This window comes from Solanum stenotomum, chromosome 10, assembly GCF_019186545.1.
Source record: "Solanum stenotomum isolate F172 chromosome 10, ASM1918654v1, whole genome shotgun sequence".
NCBI classification, from domain to species: domain Eukaryota; kingdom Viridiplantae; phylum Streptophyta; class Magnoliopsida; order Solanales; family Solanaceae; genus Solanum; species Solanum stenotomum.
In genome coordinates this window covers 45,533,451-45,557,383 of record NC_064291.1, presented here as the reverse complement: position 1 = coordinate 45,557,383, position 23,933 = coordinate 45,533,451, and the positions used below count along the sequence as shown (strand labels likewise).

At 31.3% G+C, this 23,933-nt stretch overlaps 2 protein-coding genes across 2 annotated transcripts in view; one reads left to right on the top strand and one right to left on the bottom strand.

Moving 5' to 3' along the window:
* LOC125878495 (delta-aminolevulinic acid dehydratase, chloroplastic) overlaps positions 1 to 23,933 on the bottom strand; it is a 385,024-nt gene that overhangs the window by 102,571 nt on the left and 258,520 nt on the right. The gene's annotated exons all lie outside the window — the stretch shown is intronic.
* On the top strand, positions 11,375 to 12,246 carry LOC125878507 (protein OXIDATIVE STRESS 3 LIKE 2). Its single transcript, XM_049559782.1, has 2 exons — positions 11,375 to 11,604; positions 11,952 to 12,246. Exons 1-2 carry the CDS (start codon positions 11,375 to 11,377, stop codon positions 12,244 to 12,246), a joined length of 525 nt encoding a protein of 174 aa, XP_049415739.1.

Genomic DNA, 23,933 nt, shown 5'->3' with positions numbered 1-23,933 from the left:
GGACAAACAACGGGGTGAAGTCTAATAAACGACGTTGGATGACCACAAGCCAACTATTCGTTTCTCACTTCCAAAGAATTTAACTTGCGTTTTTCTGAAGGACAGCCGTGGTAAGCCACGTAACTGCCTTTTTCCTAATGCAATCTATTTGCCGTTTGACGGAATCGGGTGCCATGAATGCCACAATTAATATAAGATACGATAATTTAAACAAGCAAACAGTTAAACACATAGCCAAATAATTAATCTTAAGGTTAAAACCATTCAAATCCCCAGCGGAAGTCGCCATTCTGTTTTATTAGGAAAATATATTTGGACTGGTTTAGAGTCGCCACTTAATTTTTAAGAAAAATCAAGAAAACTATTATTTTTCAAAAGACTAAAACAGTAAATCTATTGAAAAACTATTAAGGGGGTTCGAGGTTCCTATTAATATTCTAGGAAGGTTTTTAAAGCACCTAGAATATCCGCTAATGCAGATATCCGACAACTAATTTTATTTGGCTAAAGTAATTTGACTTAGGTTGGATCGCAAAATTGAACTACTTTGTAGTTAGAACTATTTTTTTTTTAAAAAAAAAGAAAAGAATTATTGAAATATTATCTAGGCGAAATATCTTGTAAAACTTATTTATTCGTTCATTTATTTGTTAAGTCAAGTAAAGAATGAATAGTTTAGTTTGAGCGATTAATTCAGAATGGGTATCCTTTGGAGCATTGATTAGAAAACCTTAAAATTAAATAAGCACATAAAAACATGTCATAGCAAATAAATAGATAAGGAAAGAAGATTTGGGCCCAAGTCTGGATTTTCTGTCCGCCTGGGCCAGTATTTGGACCCATTTTGCGTTTTGGGCCTTCGGTCCACTCGAATCACCTGTACCTGTCCTAAACTAATCATAAAATGAAATATATTTTATCTTTGGGCCTTAGGCCCGATTTTCACTTGTCTTAAATTCTAACAAAGTAATAAACATAATGACCAAATAGGCTTAGGCCCAATAATAACAAAATACACAATTATTTTTATATGAAGAGTGGGCCTTTGGCCCAGTCTTTTGAGTTCTCCTCCACTTTACGTTCTTCCAACCTTGAGACCTGTTCGTCGATTTTATAGTTGGCTGACTCGGGTAAATAAAATTAAGAAATTGAGCCTTTGCGGCCTTCCCGAAATGCAAGAGGAAGATAGGAGTCCATAATGAACTCGAGTAGGTTTCACATGCACCACGAAAGAAAGGAAAACAAATTATTAATATGTAATTTGATCAGAATAAATAGTGAAAGATTTACATATTAAATTTTATATATGATATAAGTATTGGCCAAAAATGACATATAATCCCAAAAGGGAGCACTGGAAACTAACTTTCTGGAAAGAAAAGGCTAAGAAAACTATGACTATTTTCATGCAAAACATGTCACTATGGCTATTTGGTAGCATACTTGTAAATATGGAAAAGAGGAGACCCAATCACCATCAAATAGCATGATAACCAAATGCAAGATGAACAATGAACACAGGTTATTAACTCTTAATACACATGCTAAGTTGACAGCTTTCCAATAAAAAATAACGAGAACAAACTTTCATTAAAAAAAAAAAGATAAAACAATAAAGATAAAGGAAAGTAACAACATTGATATATGCTGACTTGCTAAAAGAAACACTAATGTTCTATGCACTTATGCAAATAAGTAAGTAATAGGCAACATGTAGGACGCTAAGCTGAATCTAAACACCTTAGAAAAGCACAAATCAACAAACACAACATTAATATAACAAGACAACGATTCACAGCTATGAATAAGAAACAAACTTCAACATTTCCACAAATTCAAGTAAGGTAAAGAAGGAAGAGGCAGCCGTGCTTCAACACTTAAAACAGATTTAGAAAGTATCGTGAAAAATTTTAACAGCCATGCTTCTAACATATAGCAAGTACTTAGAAATTGTCCTCCTTTTTTTTCGAAATTTTTTTACCTAATTTCGTAAAGAGGATAGCCTTAACAATAAAAAGAAAATCGCCGCGAAGCTCAAACCCAAAAAGCAGAGAGACCAACATTGAGTATAACTCCAAAAAAAAAAAAACTTTAACTCAATAATGTAATTAACTTGATGAAACGACTAAGAGAAATATATCATATTGAAATGTCATAAACTAAATAGCATTAATCAGCTAACAAACATAAAATAAAGCTTTTCTAGCATCAAAGGGTCGTTTCGAGGTAGAAGAAGGTGATACCTCTTTTCGGGCAGCGAAACGGGGACGAAAACGAACTGGAACGACGACCTTCACCATGCAAAATCCGAACTAGAACAATAGCCAAGAAGATTGAGCAAGAATATCAAACCCAAAACACAAAAAATAAGTCCCTCCTCCGTTCTCCTTGTAATGTAGTTAGTAGATATTAGCTATTTTTTTTTTCTTAGTTAAAAAATTTTCCACTCCCAGAAATCTGCCTTTTACAGTGAATAAAAAGGAATATGTATAGAGATTTTTAGGGCTAATTGGGGAGGGGGGGAATTTTTGCGTCCAAAATCTGGACAGAAAAGGACATATTTCAAAATTCAAACTCCCAAACCTTGCACCAATTTGGAGAGAAGCCTTTTCTTGCAATTTTCACCCCAATTCCGAAAAAGGAAAGGGGAGAAAAATGTGTACCTCTTTCTCTGCTGCCTACTGCTGTACCAGTTCTGGGTTTTCTACGTGTTGAGGGAGAAGAGGAAAAAGACGCAGGGGTCTGGTAGCCTTTGTTGTACGTTTTTTCTGTTTGTGTATTATATGTTTGGATTGTTCAAAAATAAAGTGGGTTGGGTTATGTATTAGTTGGGAATGTTGGGCTGCTGGAATTTGGATAGAGGGTTGCTGGAAATTTCATGGGCTGCTGGAAAAAAATAGAAAAGGGTCCAAATTTCTCTTACAAGCTGATCCAAAAACTGGGGCAAGAGATGATTATGTTAGAATGACCAAATGAGTTGTAAACTTAGCCATTCTTAAGTTTAAGATCTAACCAAATCGAGATTAATTGGTGAAATCGGTTAAAAATTAAGTAGAACGAATTAGTATAATTACCTAACGAGCTTTCTAATCTTAACTAAATAAAATAGTTAACTCAAATATAAACTAAATAATTTAAAATATAAACTATTATATAACTTAACTAATTAACCAAAATATTTAATCAAAACAAAAAAAAATTTGAGACGATTTTCAAATAATCATAAAATATACTAATTATATAAATAATTATGTAAAACATATATATTATATAAAAATTATAAAAAGTGACAAAACTTACTCAAAATAACCTGCAAACTATTTTTAAAAATTTTTTTTTTATAAAAACTAATTATCTTAAATCGTTTAAAATTGGAGAAGCTCAATGATCAATCTATGATGGGGAGGGTCAAAATTGGATGTCAACATTTATCTCTTTCTTAGATTCCATTATGTATTTTATGCTCTAATTAGTCTCTAACTCTCCATGGGAAACGACACCTGCACTTAAGTTTCCAATGATGATATTGAAGATAAATTTCTTCATTTTGTTTGGTCCTAATTTTTTCAATTTTCTGTTTTTACTCCACTACAGATATAGAATAGGAATTATTTTTCACTCAAATCATTCAAATTCCATCGAATGCTTATTTTATAGGGAAGAGGATTTAATATATTTTGAATCTTGAAAGAATAGAGAAAGCTCGGATATGGCTGAGAAGACGAATGGGGTAGGGGTGGATTTGATTTTCGTGGAGAAGACGATTGGTGTTGGCGGGCAGGGGGGGGGGGGATAGGGGCCAAGGGTTGTTTGGTATTCTGCAAAACACTTCTTTTTAAAAGTGATTAAGTTTTCCTTTTGTAATTATTTGGGCAAAATGCCACGTGTCATCAATTCACTGGTTATCTTTTTGGTTTTACCAAAATTCATTGTTTAAGAATTATTTTGGGGGAAAATGACAAATGTCCTTATTTTATTGGACACTTAATAGGTCACTCGCGAGTGTAATGCACACACATTACATATTTTTGCTTATTGAAAAAAATGTGTCAAAATGACATAACGGAACTTTACATGAGGTGTCTAAAGTGAACATCGCCCAGTTGAGGTGTCTAAGTGAAACTTCGTGCCAACTTTAGGGGGCCACCAATGGGTTTGGCCTTTTAACTTCTTACATGTCATAAGAGTGATAGACATTATTTATTAAAATAATTTCTTTAAAACTACTAAAATATTAAAGATAGTAAATAAAAATGGTTCAATAAAAAATAATACAATTTCTTACATGTTTTCAATCAACCTCTAAAAATTAAAATTTTCAGTCACTATCCAATTAAATTAATACAAATTAATGAAAAATGAATCTATTTTATGAATTTTATTTTTATTATCAAACTTAACTAGAAAAAGAAAATATTTAAAAAGTTGTGCGGAGCGGGTTGAAAATGAAAAAAAATTGTTATGCGGGGCGAATTAAAAATTATGCGGGTTCAGCTCAATTCACCTCACCCCGCCCCGAACTGCCCCATTGCCATCCCTACAAACGTCATCCACTTCAATATGCAAATGATAGCAATGACTACAAGAAGGAAGAACTCGCACGAGCTATCCGTCTTCATAGTCAAGCTGGCATATCTCACACATGTTAATACATTCCTTCATAGAAATTCGACGGGCAGGAAATGTGTTAACTAGGATAGAGACCTCAGTATATTTCACCACGAAATGTCTCTCCATAGGAAGACTCTGTGGGTGTGAAGGTCTATCTTGTTGTCTCCCCACAGGAAGTGTCTGTGGAGGTGTTTCCGAGATGACCTCTCTCATCTCTAATTGCCCGCCATCCCTTATCACCCTTGTTTAGCTGCTTAGCTTCGACTTTGCTTAGGTTAATGTCTTTTCTCTTCCTTATTTTTTTAAAAAAAAGTTTTCTAGGTTCTGTAACTACTTTTAATGCTTTCAATCCGAAATTAAATGCTTGAGAGGGCTTTCAATTTCAGTTCGATGCATATGCTTTAGAGTGTTAGTTGATTATGGTAAGGTTTTCGGGGAATAAACAGTCACAAAACCCGAGTTTCTAACCTAATTTTTGTATGTGCCTTTCATAGGTACTAGGGAAAAGACTCAAATATGACATTGAACTTTCAGAAAAGACTCATTTATACCATCCGTTATGTATCTGTATTTGAGAATGTATTGGTAGCAAAATACATGTATCAATGTGTGCAATTATTTCAAACTATAACAAAAAATTTAGTAAATATAATCGAAATATTTATGTAATTAAGTAGTTTTTTCCATTTTAAATACATTTAAAAATGACCCATAATGTACTACATTAACATTAGGAGTAACTTTGGGCTTCACCTCCACTTGATAGGCCGGACCACCAAAAATGGGCCAAGCCTAAGAGGCCCACATGTAAAACAATCCTTTTTTTTTTTGGAAAATTGTATGACAAAACAAACTATTAATTCAAATTAAATGTTATAGCCATAATTTATTTTATTTGTAATTCACAACAAACATCTCATTTTTTTGCCATCTAGTTCGATATACAATTAGCCATTTTCAGTATACAATTACCCATTCGGTATACAAATGTGTAAAATGCGTTTCTGAGTATAAAGCGAGAAAAAAGTGTATACAAATACATATATTTTCGTCCTATACACTTATAATTATACAAATTACAATGTATAAATGAATTTATACAAAACTAAACAATTTGTATAAAATTGGATGTATCTAGCGAATTATACAAATCAAAAGCTCTATAGCAAACATAAAATTTGTTATGGAACACAATTATACAAATTATAACTATAACATACAAATATGATTTTTATATTTGCTATATGTGAAAGTTGCTCTATTATTTTTGCTAGAAATCGGAGCTACAAATGACAATCTTATAAAAGTTAAAAGTTTCAAAAATTTGGAAATTTTCTTTGGTCTAAACTTATATTTTTTATTTATTTATGTACAGTTGTCGATTTTATAAATAGCTTTACTCTTTTCCATGAAATGTGTTTTACTTAATTATCTATTCCGATAATGCCTTTTTCAAGTGTGATACTACTGCTTCTGATAGGTTTTAAGACATGAATTTTTTGCGTTGCTAAAGCAATTTTAAATTAATATGTAATAAAAATTAGGTTTACAATTATAAATATAAAATTTTCTTCTGTTTCACGCATGTGATCAAGGACATTATTTTTGTCAGACCCAAGGGATTTATTTTCAGCTCTCTTTGCGTCTAATATCTCTCAAGCATTTGGGTTGATATTTTGTTTAATACGATTCGATTCAATTGATTAAATAGTATTTATTAAAGCATATTGACACCGGTAAATGTAGTGTAATAATCTGCTAACCACTTCATTAGAACTCGTAAAATTTCTATTTAACTTTTGGCCTCTTAGCTGCTGGACTTTTATTTATTGGAAGTACTAAATGACCAGAAAATTTAATCAGAATTTGGCCAGAAAAATAAAAAAAACTATAATATTTTTTTTATTTTAAAATAAAATGATCTTTTTTTTTTTTATCTTTTAGTTAAAAGGTATTAAAGCTATGAGGATAAAAATATTTAAAAAGGTAAAATAACATAGAAAAAATATCACTCTGACCAAATTTTCTGGCTAAAAAGATTTTTCCTTTATTTATTAGGTGAAAACATAAAATACTCCTATTTATGATAGCAACAATACGTAAAAATAAATTTGTACTTCAACCTCATCGAATTTCAAAAATTTTGAGGCATTGATGAAAGTCTATGAAATCCGAGTACCAGACTATAAAAAGAGAAGTATATTAATTAATCGTGATTCATGAGTAATTTAGGAACGTATAATCAGGATATTATTGTTGTTAGTTAATTTACTTTATGACATGAAAATTTGTGTCATATGATGATTTTTTGGCTAAAAACATTTTGAATGATACGATAAACTTAGTGTACATTTTTATAAGTATATACAAGTTTAATTTGCTAATGTTAACTTGTGCATATGGTCAGCTTCGTCTTTTATCAACACATGGAATGATTTTATAGCACTTTCTTTGGTAAAGATATGGAGGAAACATATATAAAGTTGTTATTATTACAAAATCTTCTTTTGAAATTATTGGAGATAATTACAAGTTTTAACACCAATTTTCAAGATTATGATTTTATATGCCTTCTAATTGGGAACTTGTTAGTTGAATTCATCACATTTTCAACCAAATTTTTTGAACTTGTTAGTTAGCCATATTATATATTAACCACCATTATAGCTATTATTGATCTCTCACATAATTATCCATCACTTATCAATTATCACTATTAATCATTATTGTCAGTCACTATATTACTAACTACTGTCCACGGGCCACGATATATAACTATCACCAATCGACACCATTCCCAATTGTTGACACACAATATTTACCGCTAATCATTACCATCATCAATAACCATATAATATTTAAAAGTATTTAATTAATTTAGTACTAGATTAATTTAACAATTGATTCAAATTATTTTTTTATTAATGTTTAAATATATATTTTTTATACTTTTAGAAATTGAGAAACACAAATAATTTTAATGACTACATCTAAATATTCTACAATTCAGCATGAGGCCAAAATCACTAGTAATCACCGTCAACCATACGATAATAAATTTGTTGCTAGGCCAGTAATCATTCACACGAAAGTTGAACGTACAATTCTCGATGTTTTTTCTAGACAAATAACCGAACCCCATAATATATTATCTAATAATAAAATAATTTTCATTGGTTTTCCTAGAGTTGTAATTGAGTTTCTTGACTTTCATAATTGCACAACTAATTTCTTGTTGTTTATTGAATAACACGTGTCAATCAATGGGGACAACACGTAGGTGAACTTAGGACAAATAATTTTCCCACCCTTTAATAGGATGAAACAAATATGATGAATGCCTCTAAAATTCATTTTTTTTAATAAAAATTATTTATACAGACGGTATGTAAAACTTAAATTCATTTTAATTTATATATCATGTGTATGACATATTTAAGAGGAAAATATTTTTTACTAATTGTTTTGTTTAGTTTTTCAAAATTCAAACGTGATATACGTTGGTGGTAGATACATATTCTTCAATATGTGAGTATACCATTCTCATTATGGAGAAGCAACACATATATATTACTGATGTAATTTAAATTGTTATATCAGATAATCTATCATTTAATTCTAAAATGATTAATAAATACTTGTTGGATTAATAATTTACTTATCAGTATATTCCAAGTGATTATTTTTATAAAAAAAAAAGTGGAATGTTCAGTGTCATAATAAGTAATTTATTAGGAACATTGCGATCTCACTATGTAATATACTCGTTTCATCTTTCAATATTTTTCATCTAATTATATAATTAATATTAATTTTGTTGAGTTTTAAAAGGTGTGAATGGAATATGAAGAGTTGTGACTTTTAATGAAATACGTGACTTTTATAAAGAGTTGTGACTTTAATAAAAAATTGCGACTTTTATGAAAGGTTTCAATCTTTACGAAGGGTTGTAACTTTTCTAAAGAGTTGTGACCTTTCCGATAAGGCACAAGAAACATTTGTTCACACTATCCTTTGTTGTCTATAAATAGAGGGATTTTCTCCATTTTACAACAATAAAATTTCTGAACTTCTTCTTCTTCTGCACAATTAAATATTCGTGTACTTTGCTCCCATTGAATGGCTAGCTGACACCATTGTTTTTGTATTAATACATTGGTGAATAAAATCGTTCTATCCTGAGAGAATATATTCCTTTAAACCTTGGATACTAGAGGGGAATAATTTCCTTAAGGAGATAATGTGCATTCAGTAGGCTCAATTTTTTTAATTTTTTTTTCTGTTTCATACTATTGTTACAAATTCTGATATGTTTTTTTCAGTCATTAATTTCTTCTTATGTTATTAATTTATGTTCCTATGAAGGTTCTGATATCTCTAGTGGTCAACTGTTAAATTAGGTTTTAGACCTAACTCTCACCCCAAAAGCTAGCTCAAAGGGAGGAGAATTGTCCAAGCCTTATAAGGAGTTCAACCATCTCATTAACCATCGATGTGGGACTTTTGTCATTCTTTAACACCCCACCTCACGCCCAGTGCTTAGCATCTGGTGCGTGGGCAATTTTGATTTTGGGGGCCCCACATAGGGTGAAACAGGCACTGCTCTGATACCATGTTAAATTAGGTCTTAGGTCTAACTCACACCCCAAAAACTAGCTCAAAGGGAGGAGGATTGTCCAAGCCTTATAAGGAGTTCACCCATCTCATTAACCACCAATGTGAGACTTTTGTCATTCTTTAACATCAACCTTAATCAATTGAGTGTTGGAATTAAATTAATATTGATAGAAATTATTTGAGAGTAATCGTCTGTGATTTCAGCACCCCTAAAGCTATAGTCATATTTTCTCCAAAATGTGAAATTTTAATTAATTGTTGAAAGCTCTAGTTCCATTGACTTCGTAAAAAGACAATGATTACACTATTAAAGTTGGTTTGATTTATTTCCCCTTTTTGGTATTAATTTTTCTTAGGACAATAAGCATGTCCGATCATACATAACGTCAAAACTCATGTAATATATATAAAAATACAAGAGTCAAATATTTTTATAGTAAAATTTATTTCTTTCAAAAGTTTAATGAAGTAAAATAGAATAATCAAATCTTTTCATAATGGTATTATTTCTCTAAATATTTTCATTTGCTAGATAAAATTATACTATTATAAAGAATTTAGCTTAAGACGTGTCAACACTATCCTTAAGAATATTCGTAATTATTCAGCGTATCTTGAGATTCATAGTAAAAAACAAATTTCAAGAAAGAAAGTCCAGATTTGCTTAAAATAAAGGATAAGAAGGGAGCGTATAAAAAAAATTATCTCTATGTAATCAAAAGGGATAAGGGTCTGAAAAATACCTCAACTTTGGTCGAATTTGTCGTTGCGATACTAAACTTTCATTAGGACCTATTACCTCCCTAGACTATTTAATACCATATTTTAAACATATATATTTGCCCACGTGGACATAAAAAATAATGCAAAATTATAATTAGTAATGTATTCACGTGGGCACATATATACTTTTAAAATACACTATTAAATAGTTCAGGTGATAAAAAAATACGGTATTAAATAGTCTAGGGAGGTAATAGGTTTTTATGAAAGTTTAGTATCGCAACAACAAATTCGACCAAAATTGAGATATTTTTCAGACCCTTATCCCTAATTAAAATGGTACATACATAGATGCTTCTCCAACCATCTAGTAATTGGACATTCACTTGATTGATTTTCCCGTTACTGGAGTTTTTGCAAGAGCAGGGACTATACCCAGATGAATATACTCAAGGCGAAGATTGAGCTGCTTAATTAATCACACTAACATGGTTGAGGAAGCTGCAGCTAGCCCCGGCCCATTGATCACTTTTTTGCAGAATTCCAGTGCTGTGCCCCACTTGAGTTGAGACCTGACAAACAGCACAATCTTCAGTTGCTCCAGAATGGAGATAGAGACATTGTATCAATATGCCAATAATGTCAGTTTCAATGTGGAAACTACTCTGGTGCTGCTGAACCAAAATCGATCACACCAACCCCCCCTTTCTGGACGCACTTACAAATTAGTCAGCCAGCTTCTTGAACACAACTTGCTAGATAGTTTTGTTGAGGACATTAATTAAGCTCGTGCCAATTTTGATTAACGCCTTTATATTCAAGAATGTTGTTTTTTTTTAATGCCTTGGAGGAAATTTTGATATATATCGTTTCGTATAACTATTTCGTTATCTTGTGTCGTCTCCATTGGAAGTGGAGCGCCTCTGCATTTTAATACTCGTTTTGCCCTGAGCGAGCAAATTTGTTTTTAGCTCGAGTTATATATGTTTCATATGATCATGTTTTACTCTTTAGAATTAAAAAAAAAAGAATTAGATCAATTAATATTGGATAATATTACTCAAATTTTCCAGTAATATTAATATAGTAAATAAAATTTAATGAGTTTTTCAGTTTTGTTTAGTGTATTTTGGAGTGTAGGTAATTAGGTTGAGTGTGAAATGGCCTCTCTTATGCAATGTGGCAAAGGTCTTCTATAGAAGAAGACGATATTTTTATGACCTTATGTTATAAGTTCCAAATATTTCAGGTCAAGAATAAAATGACTTTAAATTCATCTTCTTCTCAACACTTGCTAAGTTTAATCACCGCTATATCTATGTAATCCAAACCCCCACACACCGCTTCATTTCAATATAAAATATCTACTTTCATTACACATATATATACACAAAAATAAGAAACGCAACTCTTTTGATCAATCATGTCTTCTCTTCCTGTTCAAGTTGATCAAAATGAAGTGGCTGATGATGACCTGACAAGTTCAGTTAAAAATGATGATGATGATACTAATTCCAAATCGTCTTCGATTGGTGTGTTGAGTCATGGAGATGGTGGTGATGATGAAGATGGCGAAGAAGCACAAAGCAAGGCTGTTGTTGAGGAAGGATCCCTCAATTCTTTGGTTACATTGGAAGCTGCTCTTCCTTTTAAGTCAGTTTTTTCTTTTTTTTCTTTTTTAGCCCGTTTAATTAATTTTCCTTTAAAAAATTCTCCTAAAATCTGATTTAGACATTTCATGACGGAGACAAGAATTTTATCAAAGGAATTTATAGCAAAACTTTAACCTCATTTTTCATGTGTACTTTTTGTCAAATCTTTAGTTTTCAGTCAAATTTTATCTAAAAGGATTGACTGTACTAATTCATCTCTAGTAAATGCTTTTAAAAGAATTTCAATAGATTTAATAATTTTTTGTGTATAATAAAAAGATTTTCTTTTGCTTATAAGCTAAGATTTCGTATAATTTTTTGGTGATATGATTTTATTTTATTTTATAGACGGGGATTATCAGGATTTTATGAAGGAAAATCAAAGACATTCATGAATTTGGGTGATGTGAAAAGTATAGAAGATGTTGAAAAGGAAGAAAGCCCTTTGAACAAAAGGAGACGTTTGACCATGGCAACTACTTTGTATAAATGGGGTAGTAGCAGCTCAAGTTCAATGCCTCATTTGACACCTACTGATGGTGAAAACACACACAATGTTGAGGTTGAACAAGAGTACAAATCATCCACTAGCAGCACTAGCTTTAATTCCATCGATTCCACCACCAAGCCATCCATCAACTGATCGGTCAGATCATCTTCTGTGCACCTCAATGTCTAGTCGGGTCGTCATGCGTTTTGTGTGTGACAAATGCATTTTCTAAAGTTTTTGTTTTAAATTTGTCTTTTCCTTATGGGTTGTGATGACGTTTTTTTAGTTCCAAAGGTTCTTTTTATGTCTTTTTTCTCTCTTTTAAGTAAGTGGATATGCACAATTATTAGGGGCATTTATCTGAGCTTTCTTTGTTAAGCTTTGATCATTTTGTATTATCAATGAAGTGTTTATTTAAGTGGCATGACTTTAATACTTATAAATCTTGTTGCTTTCTAAACTTTATGGTACTAGTTTGGAAAAAGTACATCAACATAAAAAGAATATAGTAAGATCTGGAGTGTTTAGTTATTCAGTTGGTTAACTAATCGAATTTTCATTTTATTGATGAAGATTCGAGTCTTCTCCTTATAATCATTTTCTTGAAGAGAGAAATTAAAGGAAACATAGGGATATATATGTGAGGTGCAAAGTGAATTGCAAAGTGAATTTTTTTTCCCTTTTATATGTGTTGTCTGCATTTAAAGATGGATGGATATATGTTAACCCCTCTTTTCTTCCATTAGTATTTTCACTTTGTTTTTGATCCACCAAGTGTTTTGTGTGTTTTTGCTAAAAAGTCACTTATACTCATTCAGGTTTCTTCAATTTATATGTGGGGGAAAATGCCTAAAAAGTGTTACTAGAACCCTTTAAAGCAACAAAAAACGGAAATTATATATGGAAAAGACAAAGGTGATTTGATGGTCTAATTTTTTTAAATTTGTTTTATAATGATGATGTATATAATAAGTTATAATAGACATCTTATCTGCCATTATTTATTTTAGCAATGCGATTCTCATAATTAATATTTTGATATGTAATTGAGAACAATTAAAATTATTTTTTGCTTTATTTGTCAAATTGTCTCCAAATTGGTCTTTTTATCTTTTCACCTACCTTTATCATATAAATCTTGAGTTCGTTACAATATAGTAACACAAGACCAATCACCAATGGTAGAAGGATATAAAGAGCTCAATTAAACTCTTCCGTTAAAATGTTCAATACCATAAACACTGCCGGAGTTCAATATCTATATATAAATATAAAAAATAATTTTAATCATATATAAATAGTATAATTTTTTGCACGAAAAGTGGCTATAAGTTGGCTACGCTCTTGTATACCAACATAAACGGTCGCACTAAATTTTCAAGTCAAAACACATTTTTAACATATATAAATTCGTATGAGATATTATGAATGCATTTCTAGTCCTAGATCTACAAGTAGGAAATATTTTCGTTTTAAATGCTATCATTTTTATAATTGAAAAATAGTCCAAATGAAGAGAAAAAAACTACATGTTGGGATAAACCTGTGAAATCTTATAAACTCTTGATCAATTTGCATAATTCGGATGAAAAGAACCTATATGCGAAATTATGTGTATAAACGAACTGATTAATGGTTAATGAAGTGGGCTCAGAATTCGTGAAGTCTCAAGTTCAAATTCTAATAAAGATAAAAGGGAAAAAGGTCTGAAATATATCCGAATTTTGGCCGTAATTGCTGTTACGATACCGAACTTTGGAAAGGACCTTTTACCCCTGCACTATTTAATAGTGTATTTAAAGGTATATATGTGTCCACATGGACATCATAAATATTGTAATTATAAATAGTAACGTGTCCACGTGGACACATATATATCTTTAAAATACCTATTAAATAGTGTNACTTTGGCCGAAATTGCTGTTACGATACCGAACTTTGGAAAGGACCTTTTACCCCTGCACTATTTAATAGTGTATTTAAAGGTATATATGTGTCCACATGGACATCATAAATATTGTAATTATAAATAGTAACGTGTCCACGTGGGCACATATATACCTTTAAAATACCTATTAAATAGTGCAGGGGGGCAAAAAGTCCTCCATAAAGTTTGGTATTGTAACAGCAATTTCGGCCAAAGTTGGAGTATTTTTCAGACCCTTTTCCCAAGATAAAAACATTGGCTGATTTCCTAGTATTTGCTTAAGCCTAAACAGAGTTAGCTGATACTTGTTGATAATGGAAACTAGGTGACATGTATCTGGTCATTAAATTAGTCGAGGCACATGCAAGCCGGCCTCTACAACACCTATAATGAAAAGAGAGAAAGAACCGGGAGTTAATTGTTCCTCAATCACCCTAATACGAAGGGAAATGTTGTTTTACATAAAAATTGCAATGGAGGAGATCCCCTATAGTAGGCATAGCAATTTGAGCAAATGTACACAAGATTGAACTTAATCATTCCTTACTTTGTATCGGAGGTTAAAGATTATGTCCTCCTTCGTGTTATGTTACGTTTTGACTATGTACAAGTTGGTCATAGCCTAAACCCTCCACCAAGTTTGTGGTGCTTTAATTGAAAAATACTATTTAGAGCCTGTTTGGATGGGCTTTTAAGTTGGTCAAACTGGCTTAAAAGTCAGTTTTTAACTTATTAGAGTGTTTGACAATTATCAAAGTGAATTATTTTAAGTCAAAAATGACTTATTTTAAGCCAAAAGCTAAAAGCTAGGTGAGGAGAGTTTTTTTTTTTTTTTTTAACTTAAAAACCCTTTTATGTTGACCAAGTATATTACCTTTTTGCCCTTAATTCTTTTATACAATTTCCAAATTGCCCATATTGAATTATTATTATTATTATTTTATTTTTTTAATTATTATTATTATATTATTATTTTTTTATTTATTTAATTATTATTATTATTATCATTATTATTTTATTATTTTATTATTATTATCATTATTATTTTATTATTTTATTATTATTATCATTATTATTCTATTATTATTATTATTATTTTATTATCATTATTATTATTATTATCATTATTATTTTATTATTATTATTATTTTATTATTATTGTTATGATATTATTAGTATTTATTATTATTATTATTCCTCTTATAAATAATTTGTGGTGGTAAGGAAATATGTGAATGATAGGAAAATATTATTATTATTAATATTATTATTTTATTATTATCATTATTATTTTATTATTATTATTATTTTATTATTATTATTTTATTATTATCATTATTATTATTATTTTATATTATCATTATTATATTATTATTATTATTATTCCTCTTATAAATAATTTGTGGTGGTAAAGAAATATGTGAATGATAGGAAAATATTATTACTTATGGATGTAAAATATAAATTAATTTTGTTTTAATTTTTTTTAAAGTATAAAAACCTTAAATTAATTAACTTTTCATCATGTTAACAGCTTAAAGGGTATTTCAGACATTTTGATAAAAAAAGTGTTTACCAACACTTATTTGCCAAACACATCAACAACTTTTTTTTCAACTGCAACACTTTTATCCAAATACATAACTACTTATTTTAAAAATAAGTTCCAGCACTTTAAAAAATTACTTTTTAAGAGTCACTTTTTTTAAGTCAATCCAAACGGGCTCTTATTCGAATAAATAACAACTTCTTAAATTTGCCTCTCTTGATTTTGATCTATTTTCTCCTTATTTCTTAGACACTACTCATCGACCATGATGGAGATCTGTGATATGATATGCATCCATTTGTTTGCTATAAATAGTGTGTGCCAATATCTTTTTTTTATATATATTTTATTATTACATCGGGGAAGTAGAGAAGGGGAACGGAGATGCTACATTACTAACGAATTTGAACTCTTCACCTTAACTATAGAATATAGTAAGGTCGCCAAGTGAGTTAAACCCTCAATCTCGTGTAAATAACTTTTTACTGCTATTTCTTTGAATAAATAGTATTCGGATCTTGAGATATTCAATTTCTTTTCGTAATTGTATGTTTCATTCTTTAAAATGGAGATTCTGAATCCTCTTATCAAGTATTAGAAAGATCCTTGTAAAAGAAATAATAAAGATATGTTAAAAACTAAAAAAAAAAAGATCTAAAATGCATATCTAATATTTACACTACAAAAAGAAGCCAGTTGTCCCGTTTTATCTTATGCTAGCGTAAAACCGATAAATTTATCCAATGTCATCATAAAGACATAATAAATATATAAACGCACTTTAATGTCGATTAGTGACATAATTCTTTAAATAATCTACGATTTGACTTATACATAACTTGTCATTTTCCCTTTAGTTAAAGCCGTCAAAGAGTTTGTAAAGGCGGTGATGTAGGTCGTATTGTTAACGAAAGAGGCCAAACCTTACCGACTCTGTATAATACCAGCACATGGACTTGGATCTCCTCCAGTATAAAATCTTTTCGGTTGGTCCAATGCACCTCTAATTTTATTACACCCGTTAACTTTTGGTTCTAAGAATCAAGATTTATTTAATTTATAGTTAACCACCCCTTAAACCCTTGTTTATTGTCCCCAATTCATGCGGGATGTTGCATTTTATTTATCGTAGGAAACAAAAGAAGGGGTAGTGGAGGGTCAAACTGAAGTCTTAATTAGCACCTTAGAGACCTATCTAAGGTGTTGTTGTTTTGATAACCAAGTTGATTGGTCCTTGTACCTACCCTTAGTTGAGTGGTAGTACATGACTACCTTTCATTTTGCAATACAGACTACTCCTTATGAAGCACTGTATGGCCAACCTCCATCTCTTCATTTCCCTTATGTTTCTGGTGAGGCTGCTAATGACGAAGTGGATAGGAGTATGTTAACTAGGGAATGCAAGGTTCAACTGCTCAAATTCCATATACATAGAGCCCAACAAAGAATGGTTGCTTTGGTCAATAAGGGAAGAAATAATAGGCAATTTATAACAAGTAGGAGATGGGTTTATCTCAAGCTACAACCATATATGCAAGTCATAGTGTCCAATCACTCATATAAAGATTAGGTTCCCTACTCTCTTCATTCAGTATAAGAAAGTTTTTAAGAAGGGAGAAATGATGCAGAATGAGGTATTGGGGTTGTAGGAGCAGTACTTTTGTTTGCACAGTAGTACCATTTAGTTGAAAAGTAGTTAAGTGGGCATTGAGTCTTAGTTACACTATGGCCTGGCCCTCTCTAGGTTAAATTGTATTTTTCTTATCTGCACGTTAGACCCGTTAATTAGAGGAAGGGTCACTATCGAGTCCATGTTAGACTATGTTAGCTAGCAGTTGTGCTACCTTATCTTTTTGTCCGGGAAGAAGGGTGAGTCATCTAGGGTTATGATTTGGTATGAATTGTAATGTTCTCCTCCATGTTTCAAAATTATCAATGAAAATATCTCTAGCCGTAAATTAGCTAGAATTGATTAATTCTTCTTCTCTTGCAATTTCAGTTTTTTTTACTATTCCATTAGATTATTCTTTATAAGTTCATGCATCATTGATTTAGGCTAAATTCGAGCTCAAAAGATATTGATTTTTGGTATCCATCTCGGAGGGAAGCAACTCTTCAAATTTGAGGTGATTTCATGAAGAATTGAAATTTGGGAGTTGTTGATGTTCTTGGTGTTCTTACGGAAGAAGAAGCAAAAGGAGTAAATTTGATCCAAAAACCCCAATTGAAAAGTGTTAAAAGTTGTTTGGGGTGTAAAAAATAGTTTTGCAAAACCAAAGTTAAAAAATAATGGCATGGATGAGTCTTTTCTTAAACGGTGATGGCATAAATGAGCCTTTTCTGAAAATTCGATGACATATTTGAGTTTTTTCCCTTGTCAATAATTCAAATTGCCAACATTATACAAATTAAAGTTTTATGTATTTTTGTTTGTTTCTTATCATTTATTTAATTATCGAACAAAAGTAATATAACTTTTTTATTTATCATAATTATATTTGACACATCCAATTATAAAACTAAAATATTGACAAGACTTCGTATGATTAATTTGGACTACGTTTAATCGAAATTGACCAAATTGTTAGGTGATTGACTGTCACGACCCAAAATCACAAGTCGTGATGGCACCTATGTTCCCAACCGATAGGTAAGCCAACCCAATAAGTTAACCAATTCCACTTAAAATATGGAAAAGTAAGTAGCAAGTGAATATCTTACATACTAAGTCTTTTAAATAAAATGTGAAAAACTGAAATACCACCCCAAGATTTTAGTGTCATAAGTACAAGAGTTTCGAAAAGTCAATACAAGTCTCTAATTACTTAACAAGTCTCTCACAAGTCTAAACATAGGAAATATCCTATCAGAATACCAAAACAACCTAATAAATAGAGATAGATGAAGGTATGGGCCGCAGAACATCCAAGCAGCTCACCACAACTCCAAGATAAACCAAACTCAAACTCAGGCTCTAAGAAATACGCTCGAATTTGAAATACAATCTGCACCACAAAAGAGTGCAGCAAATGTATTATGAGTACGAAACCACGTGTACCCAGTATATCTCATAGACCGACAACGAAGAAGTAGTGACATGAGTATATAAGAAAATAATCCTTTATTTTTTACAAGTCCACATTATACTTATCAACCAAGTTTTCATCAATAGAGATAATCAAATGTCACGAAATGTTCAACCACCAATAACACACATAATCAACGAGAATGAGGGATGTAATGAGATGCAATGCAATGTGACACCATGAATGATATGCCTCAGAGGCCAAGTACTCTCTCAACTGTATATACATGATACTCATCGGAAATACATCGAGAGTTCATGACCCATGGGGGACTCGTGAGGTCCATATACTGACACGGACGATGATCTCTACGTGTTTGTGCAGACGATCTCAACACACTATCATAAAATCAAACAATCCCCAGCACGGACGATCTCCACGTGCCCAACTTTATAATCAAAATCAATCACTCGTACAGACGATCTCCACATGCTCAAATTATAATCATACTTGATCTTAACACGGACGATCTCCACGTGTTAGACCTTTACTCATACTCAATCTCATGTCAATGCATGTGCACAATATGATATCAATAAAGGGGGATGATGAAGCATTTCAATAAATCAAATGTCGCTATGACATATAATCACCTCAATTATCACAAACATATAGGTTCAATAAAGAAACACAACCATACAAAAGAAATCAAGTCACTAAATACATCAACTAATGCCCATACGCTTTGGCATGATCGAATTTCAATCTATCATATTATAGTAATAAACTTTCCCTTTAATAAGACCGGTACTCGTACTAATGCCGGTCACACCATTGGTACGAGACCCCCATATTTTGCCCTTACCCATTGTCTATTCCATTTTTAATATTTAATTAGAAAATGTCCCTCAACGAAGTCTAGAAAGTCTTAACATACCTTGAATGTCGAACACGTGTCACGAATCCTCACAACATACTTACACTTTCTCAAACATTGTTTTAAAGATTTGATTGTATAACCACAAGTGTTCCTCATACATCTCTAATCACCACACCCAATTTATGTGGACTCTTACATGATCATATGGCTTGTTTAAACTTATTTAATTGGATAAATTTCAAAAACATAATTTATTATTAATTAATTGTTGTCTTTTTTAAATTCTACTAGTTTTGGTCTAGATATAAGTGTCATATTCTAGTAGGTGCAGTATCGACAATGCTTTAACATAGATATAAATCCAAATATACCTTACTAATATCAGAGTGTAAATCTCATTGGTCATACACACACCACACACATAGAAATGCATCAATTATTTAAGGGGTCTATATATTTTGACAACCAGTACATATTTTGATATACAAATTTCACAGTAATGGTAATAAAAGTTCAAATACTACTTTTCAATGGTAACATTTGATTACTTTTTTGTATAAAAGGAAGGCAATCCCTCATAAACAACTCAAACACCTCCATATTTATAATGTCTCAAGCATCTCAAATGTCAAATGCAAAAAAGTCTTATAATTGTCATTGAGGTAATCCAGCTACGTTGAGGATGTCACACACCGATACAAATCTAGGTCGACAGTTCTTTAATTGTGCAGTTGGCATATGCTCTTTTTTTAGGTGGCTTGAAAATGAATCGTCAACGAGTAGCCCATCAAATTTTCAAGGCGTCGCCAAATTTAAAATATTAAAAAAGCTACGGAAATCTGAAGAAAATAGGGATCTGCTAATGACTTTCTTAAAAGAAACCGAAGAGTAGAGGAATCACTTGAAAGTGTTGCTAAAAGATGCTGAAATAGATAGAGATCAACTAAAAGAAAGGTTGATTTTGACAGAAGAAAAAGAAAAACGCCTAAAAGCTATATTGTGTGGTTTATTTTCAGTGTATGATTTTTGGAAATGTGCAACAAGAATGTAGTGCTGAATAAATAAAGTATTTCTCTCTATTTATTGCACTCTTATATCTTTTATTTTAGATCAACAGTGATAACAATCTATAGTAGTAGACATACAAGTTTATTGTCGATAATTGAATTACTAAATAGATCAACAGTGATAGCAAAAATCGTATACTATTAAGACATAGATTAATAAAAAATCTAAAAACCCTTCATAATAAAATATGTTAAACTGTCAAATGTATATTTTTGTCGTCAAAAATAGCAAAACAACAAACCACTTTAACCATGTTCTTAAAAATCAACTATTTCAAAAAAAAAAAAAACATCTCAAAAAACAATTGTCTTCAAACCAGGGAAGACCCAACTATCACAAAAATCAATTGTCATAAAAAAACAAATATTTCAAAAATTATCTTAAAACACCATAAAAACCACAAATGCCCTTACTCATCACCACCAACCTCACCATTAAGCTCCATCACAGTACCCATCACGTCTATTTCTTTTTCCACTTCTGTCACATCAGTGGCCAAGCCTTCTTCTTCCAACTTTTCCTCTTCTTCATTCTATGTTATCTTCTCCTCTTGTTGTTCTTTCTCTTCTTCTCCACTTGCTTCAATTTCTTCATTTTTCTTCTCTTCCAGATTCTCCTCTTCACTTTCTTCTTCTTTCTTTTCTTCCAGTTTCTCCTCTTATTTTCTTCATTGTTCTCTTCCATCTTCTCTTCTTCTTTTTCTGTTATATTATCCTCATCTTGTTGTTTCTCTTCTTCTTTCATCTCCTCTTCCTTCATCTCTTCATCAACTTCTTCAGCAAAGTATGCATCAACTGCAGCAAGATCATCATCGACTACAACTAATGAAATGATCTCGTCATCAACTGTTGGTGCTGAAAAGTTGTCATCATCTACTGCAAGATCAGTGGCTAAGCATTAATACAAATGAATTATTTTACAGAAATAATATATAAATGTATCTACCTTTCTTTTTCTTTTTCTTTTTCTCTTTATTTCTTCTTAATTTCTCCTCTCGTACAAAAGCAACAATTTCCACCATTGATTACTCGAGGGATGCAACACGCTCACACAGACTTTCATCTTTAGAAGTACTTGGTACAAAATTCTCACAAGGTTGATTAGGATTGTGATCACTTGAATACCCATCCTTCACATTCTCTACTGATGAAGTAAGCACAGTACATCTTTCAAATTGGCCTTTAAGGCATCAATGATTATGTCCTTCACTTCGTCCGTATATGGCTTTAATGTTGCCATATAATTTTGTTTTGTCTCACGGACAGTAGGTATGAGGTATGGATGCACAACCTACAAAAGAAATATAAATAGTACAAGACCTTCACTAATTTACAAATATTTCTAGATAATAAATAAGTTTATACATTTGTAGTTCTCCCTTTATACTTGAATGGATCACCTTCGACAACATTATCGCTCTTTGTCGTGTGCCATCTAAGTAAACAGGGAATGGACAGAGGAGAATCCAAGGACTTCTTTGCATACTTACCAAGATGAGGAAGAGCCTCATATATCCAAACCTAATATTAATAAAATTAACAAATATATAAACAGAGACTATGAAATACTATATAAATATATAAGAGTTTATTAGAAATCAAGTACATAATTGATAATAAGTACCAGAAATGCCCAGGAGAAGCCATACAGAGCATACGATGCATTCTCTCTTTCTTTGTACACTTCACTTTGCTTCTTCAAATTACTTCACTATTAAATCAAAATACTCTTTCCCCCCGGGATAACTCTTGAAAAAGTCTAAATCATCGACCATTTTAATGTGGTTTGAATCCACAATCTTAGATCAATTGTGGGCAAGCAACATCGAGTGGACAAACCAAACTAAAGAGCACTTCAACTTCTGCTCCTTATTCAATCTGCTACCCTTAATCAAACTCATCAACTTTGTACCACTGATATTTTATTCTTGGTCACTTTATAAAGAAATCTCACCTTACTGAAACACTTTTGTCATTTTTGAATCACGGGGGTATGCCGAGCAATTCCGCCTCGTAATCAGTGCAAACTATTTTAAGCCAAAACAAGCAGGCTTATCATTCACACAAAACCACATCTCATGCAATTTTTTATTATTTTTGGCACGTTGCAACATATAATGGACCATCTGTCCATTGAACTTGTAATATTCTGAAATATGCCTTAAATGTCCAAAACAAGTACCTTTAAAGTCATTATAATTTTTTTCTTGAACTAAAACATTTCTAAAATCACGATAAAGAGTCCTTCTTGCTCTCACAGAAATTTTCACTGAAAAAGATCCCAATTCATCCATCCATGTAGTTAGATTATAGGACTTACCAGAGATTTCTCTTGCACAAAATGTCAAGGACAGGGGATCATCATCGTCATCTCTAGTATCTCAGCTATCTCTACTACTCTCCTCATCTCCACTGTCAGTTTTTTCTTCACTAGACTCAACATCATTAGTATTGTGGGCACTACTATCCTCATAGTTGTCAATCTCATCCATTGTATCAGAATCCGAGTTAGACTTAGGTTCTTCAACTACAATTTTTTTTCTTTTTTTGAAGATCTTGAAACTTCTTCCGCCTTTCTTTTCTTGCTTTTAGAAGGCTTATGAACAAATCGTTTAACAATGCCTCCTCTTGTTTTAGTCATACTGTATTATATACAAAGATATAATTTTCATATCAAAATATCGACCACTAGTCTATTAATACAAACAGAGTAATGCTAAAAAAAAATTGCAAAACAAGTACTAGTTCCAACAAAACTCGATAATGCCTTTGACATAAACACCATTATAGTCGACCAAAATACAATAAGAACTTTCAAATCGATAGCCCAGATAAACATAAAAAAATCTAAAATTTCTACGCATTATCCAAAGTAAAACGTCAGTAATGATTCCGAATAAAAACCATCAACTAAACCGGGTCAAATTTTCATAACTTTAAGCAAAAATCTAAACTTCGCTACACTATCGCAATAAAAAAATCAAATAGACTAAAAGTTATTGTAAACACGATTAAGCTTACTTGAGAGGAAGAAGATTCCAAAAAGATTCAACTGAACTTGGGAAGAAGATCGAAAAATATTCAAACTGACTTGGGGAACAAGATTGATGAAAAAAAATAAACTTCACTTCGTTTTTCAAGAATGATTTATAGGATGTCACTTCTTTATGTTTTCAATAATGGAAGATGAAAGTTTTGTTGGAGAATGATCAATTTTTTTTATGGAGGTTGATGATTTCGTAAAGAGAGTTTATGGAAGAAGACGAAGAGTTCTCTAATAGTATGTTGAAACGTTCTGAGCTTTCCTTGGAAAATGTTTATACATAATATTATTAAATATTTTTTTATACTTCTTGGGATTGTAATTCAAATAATATTTTATCACAATATA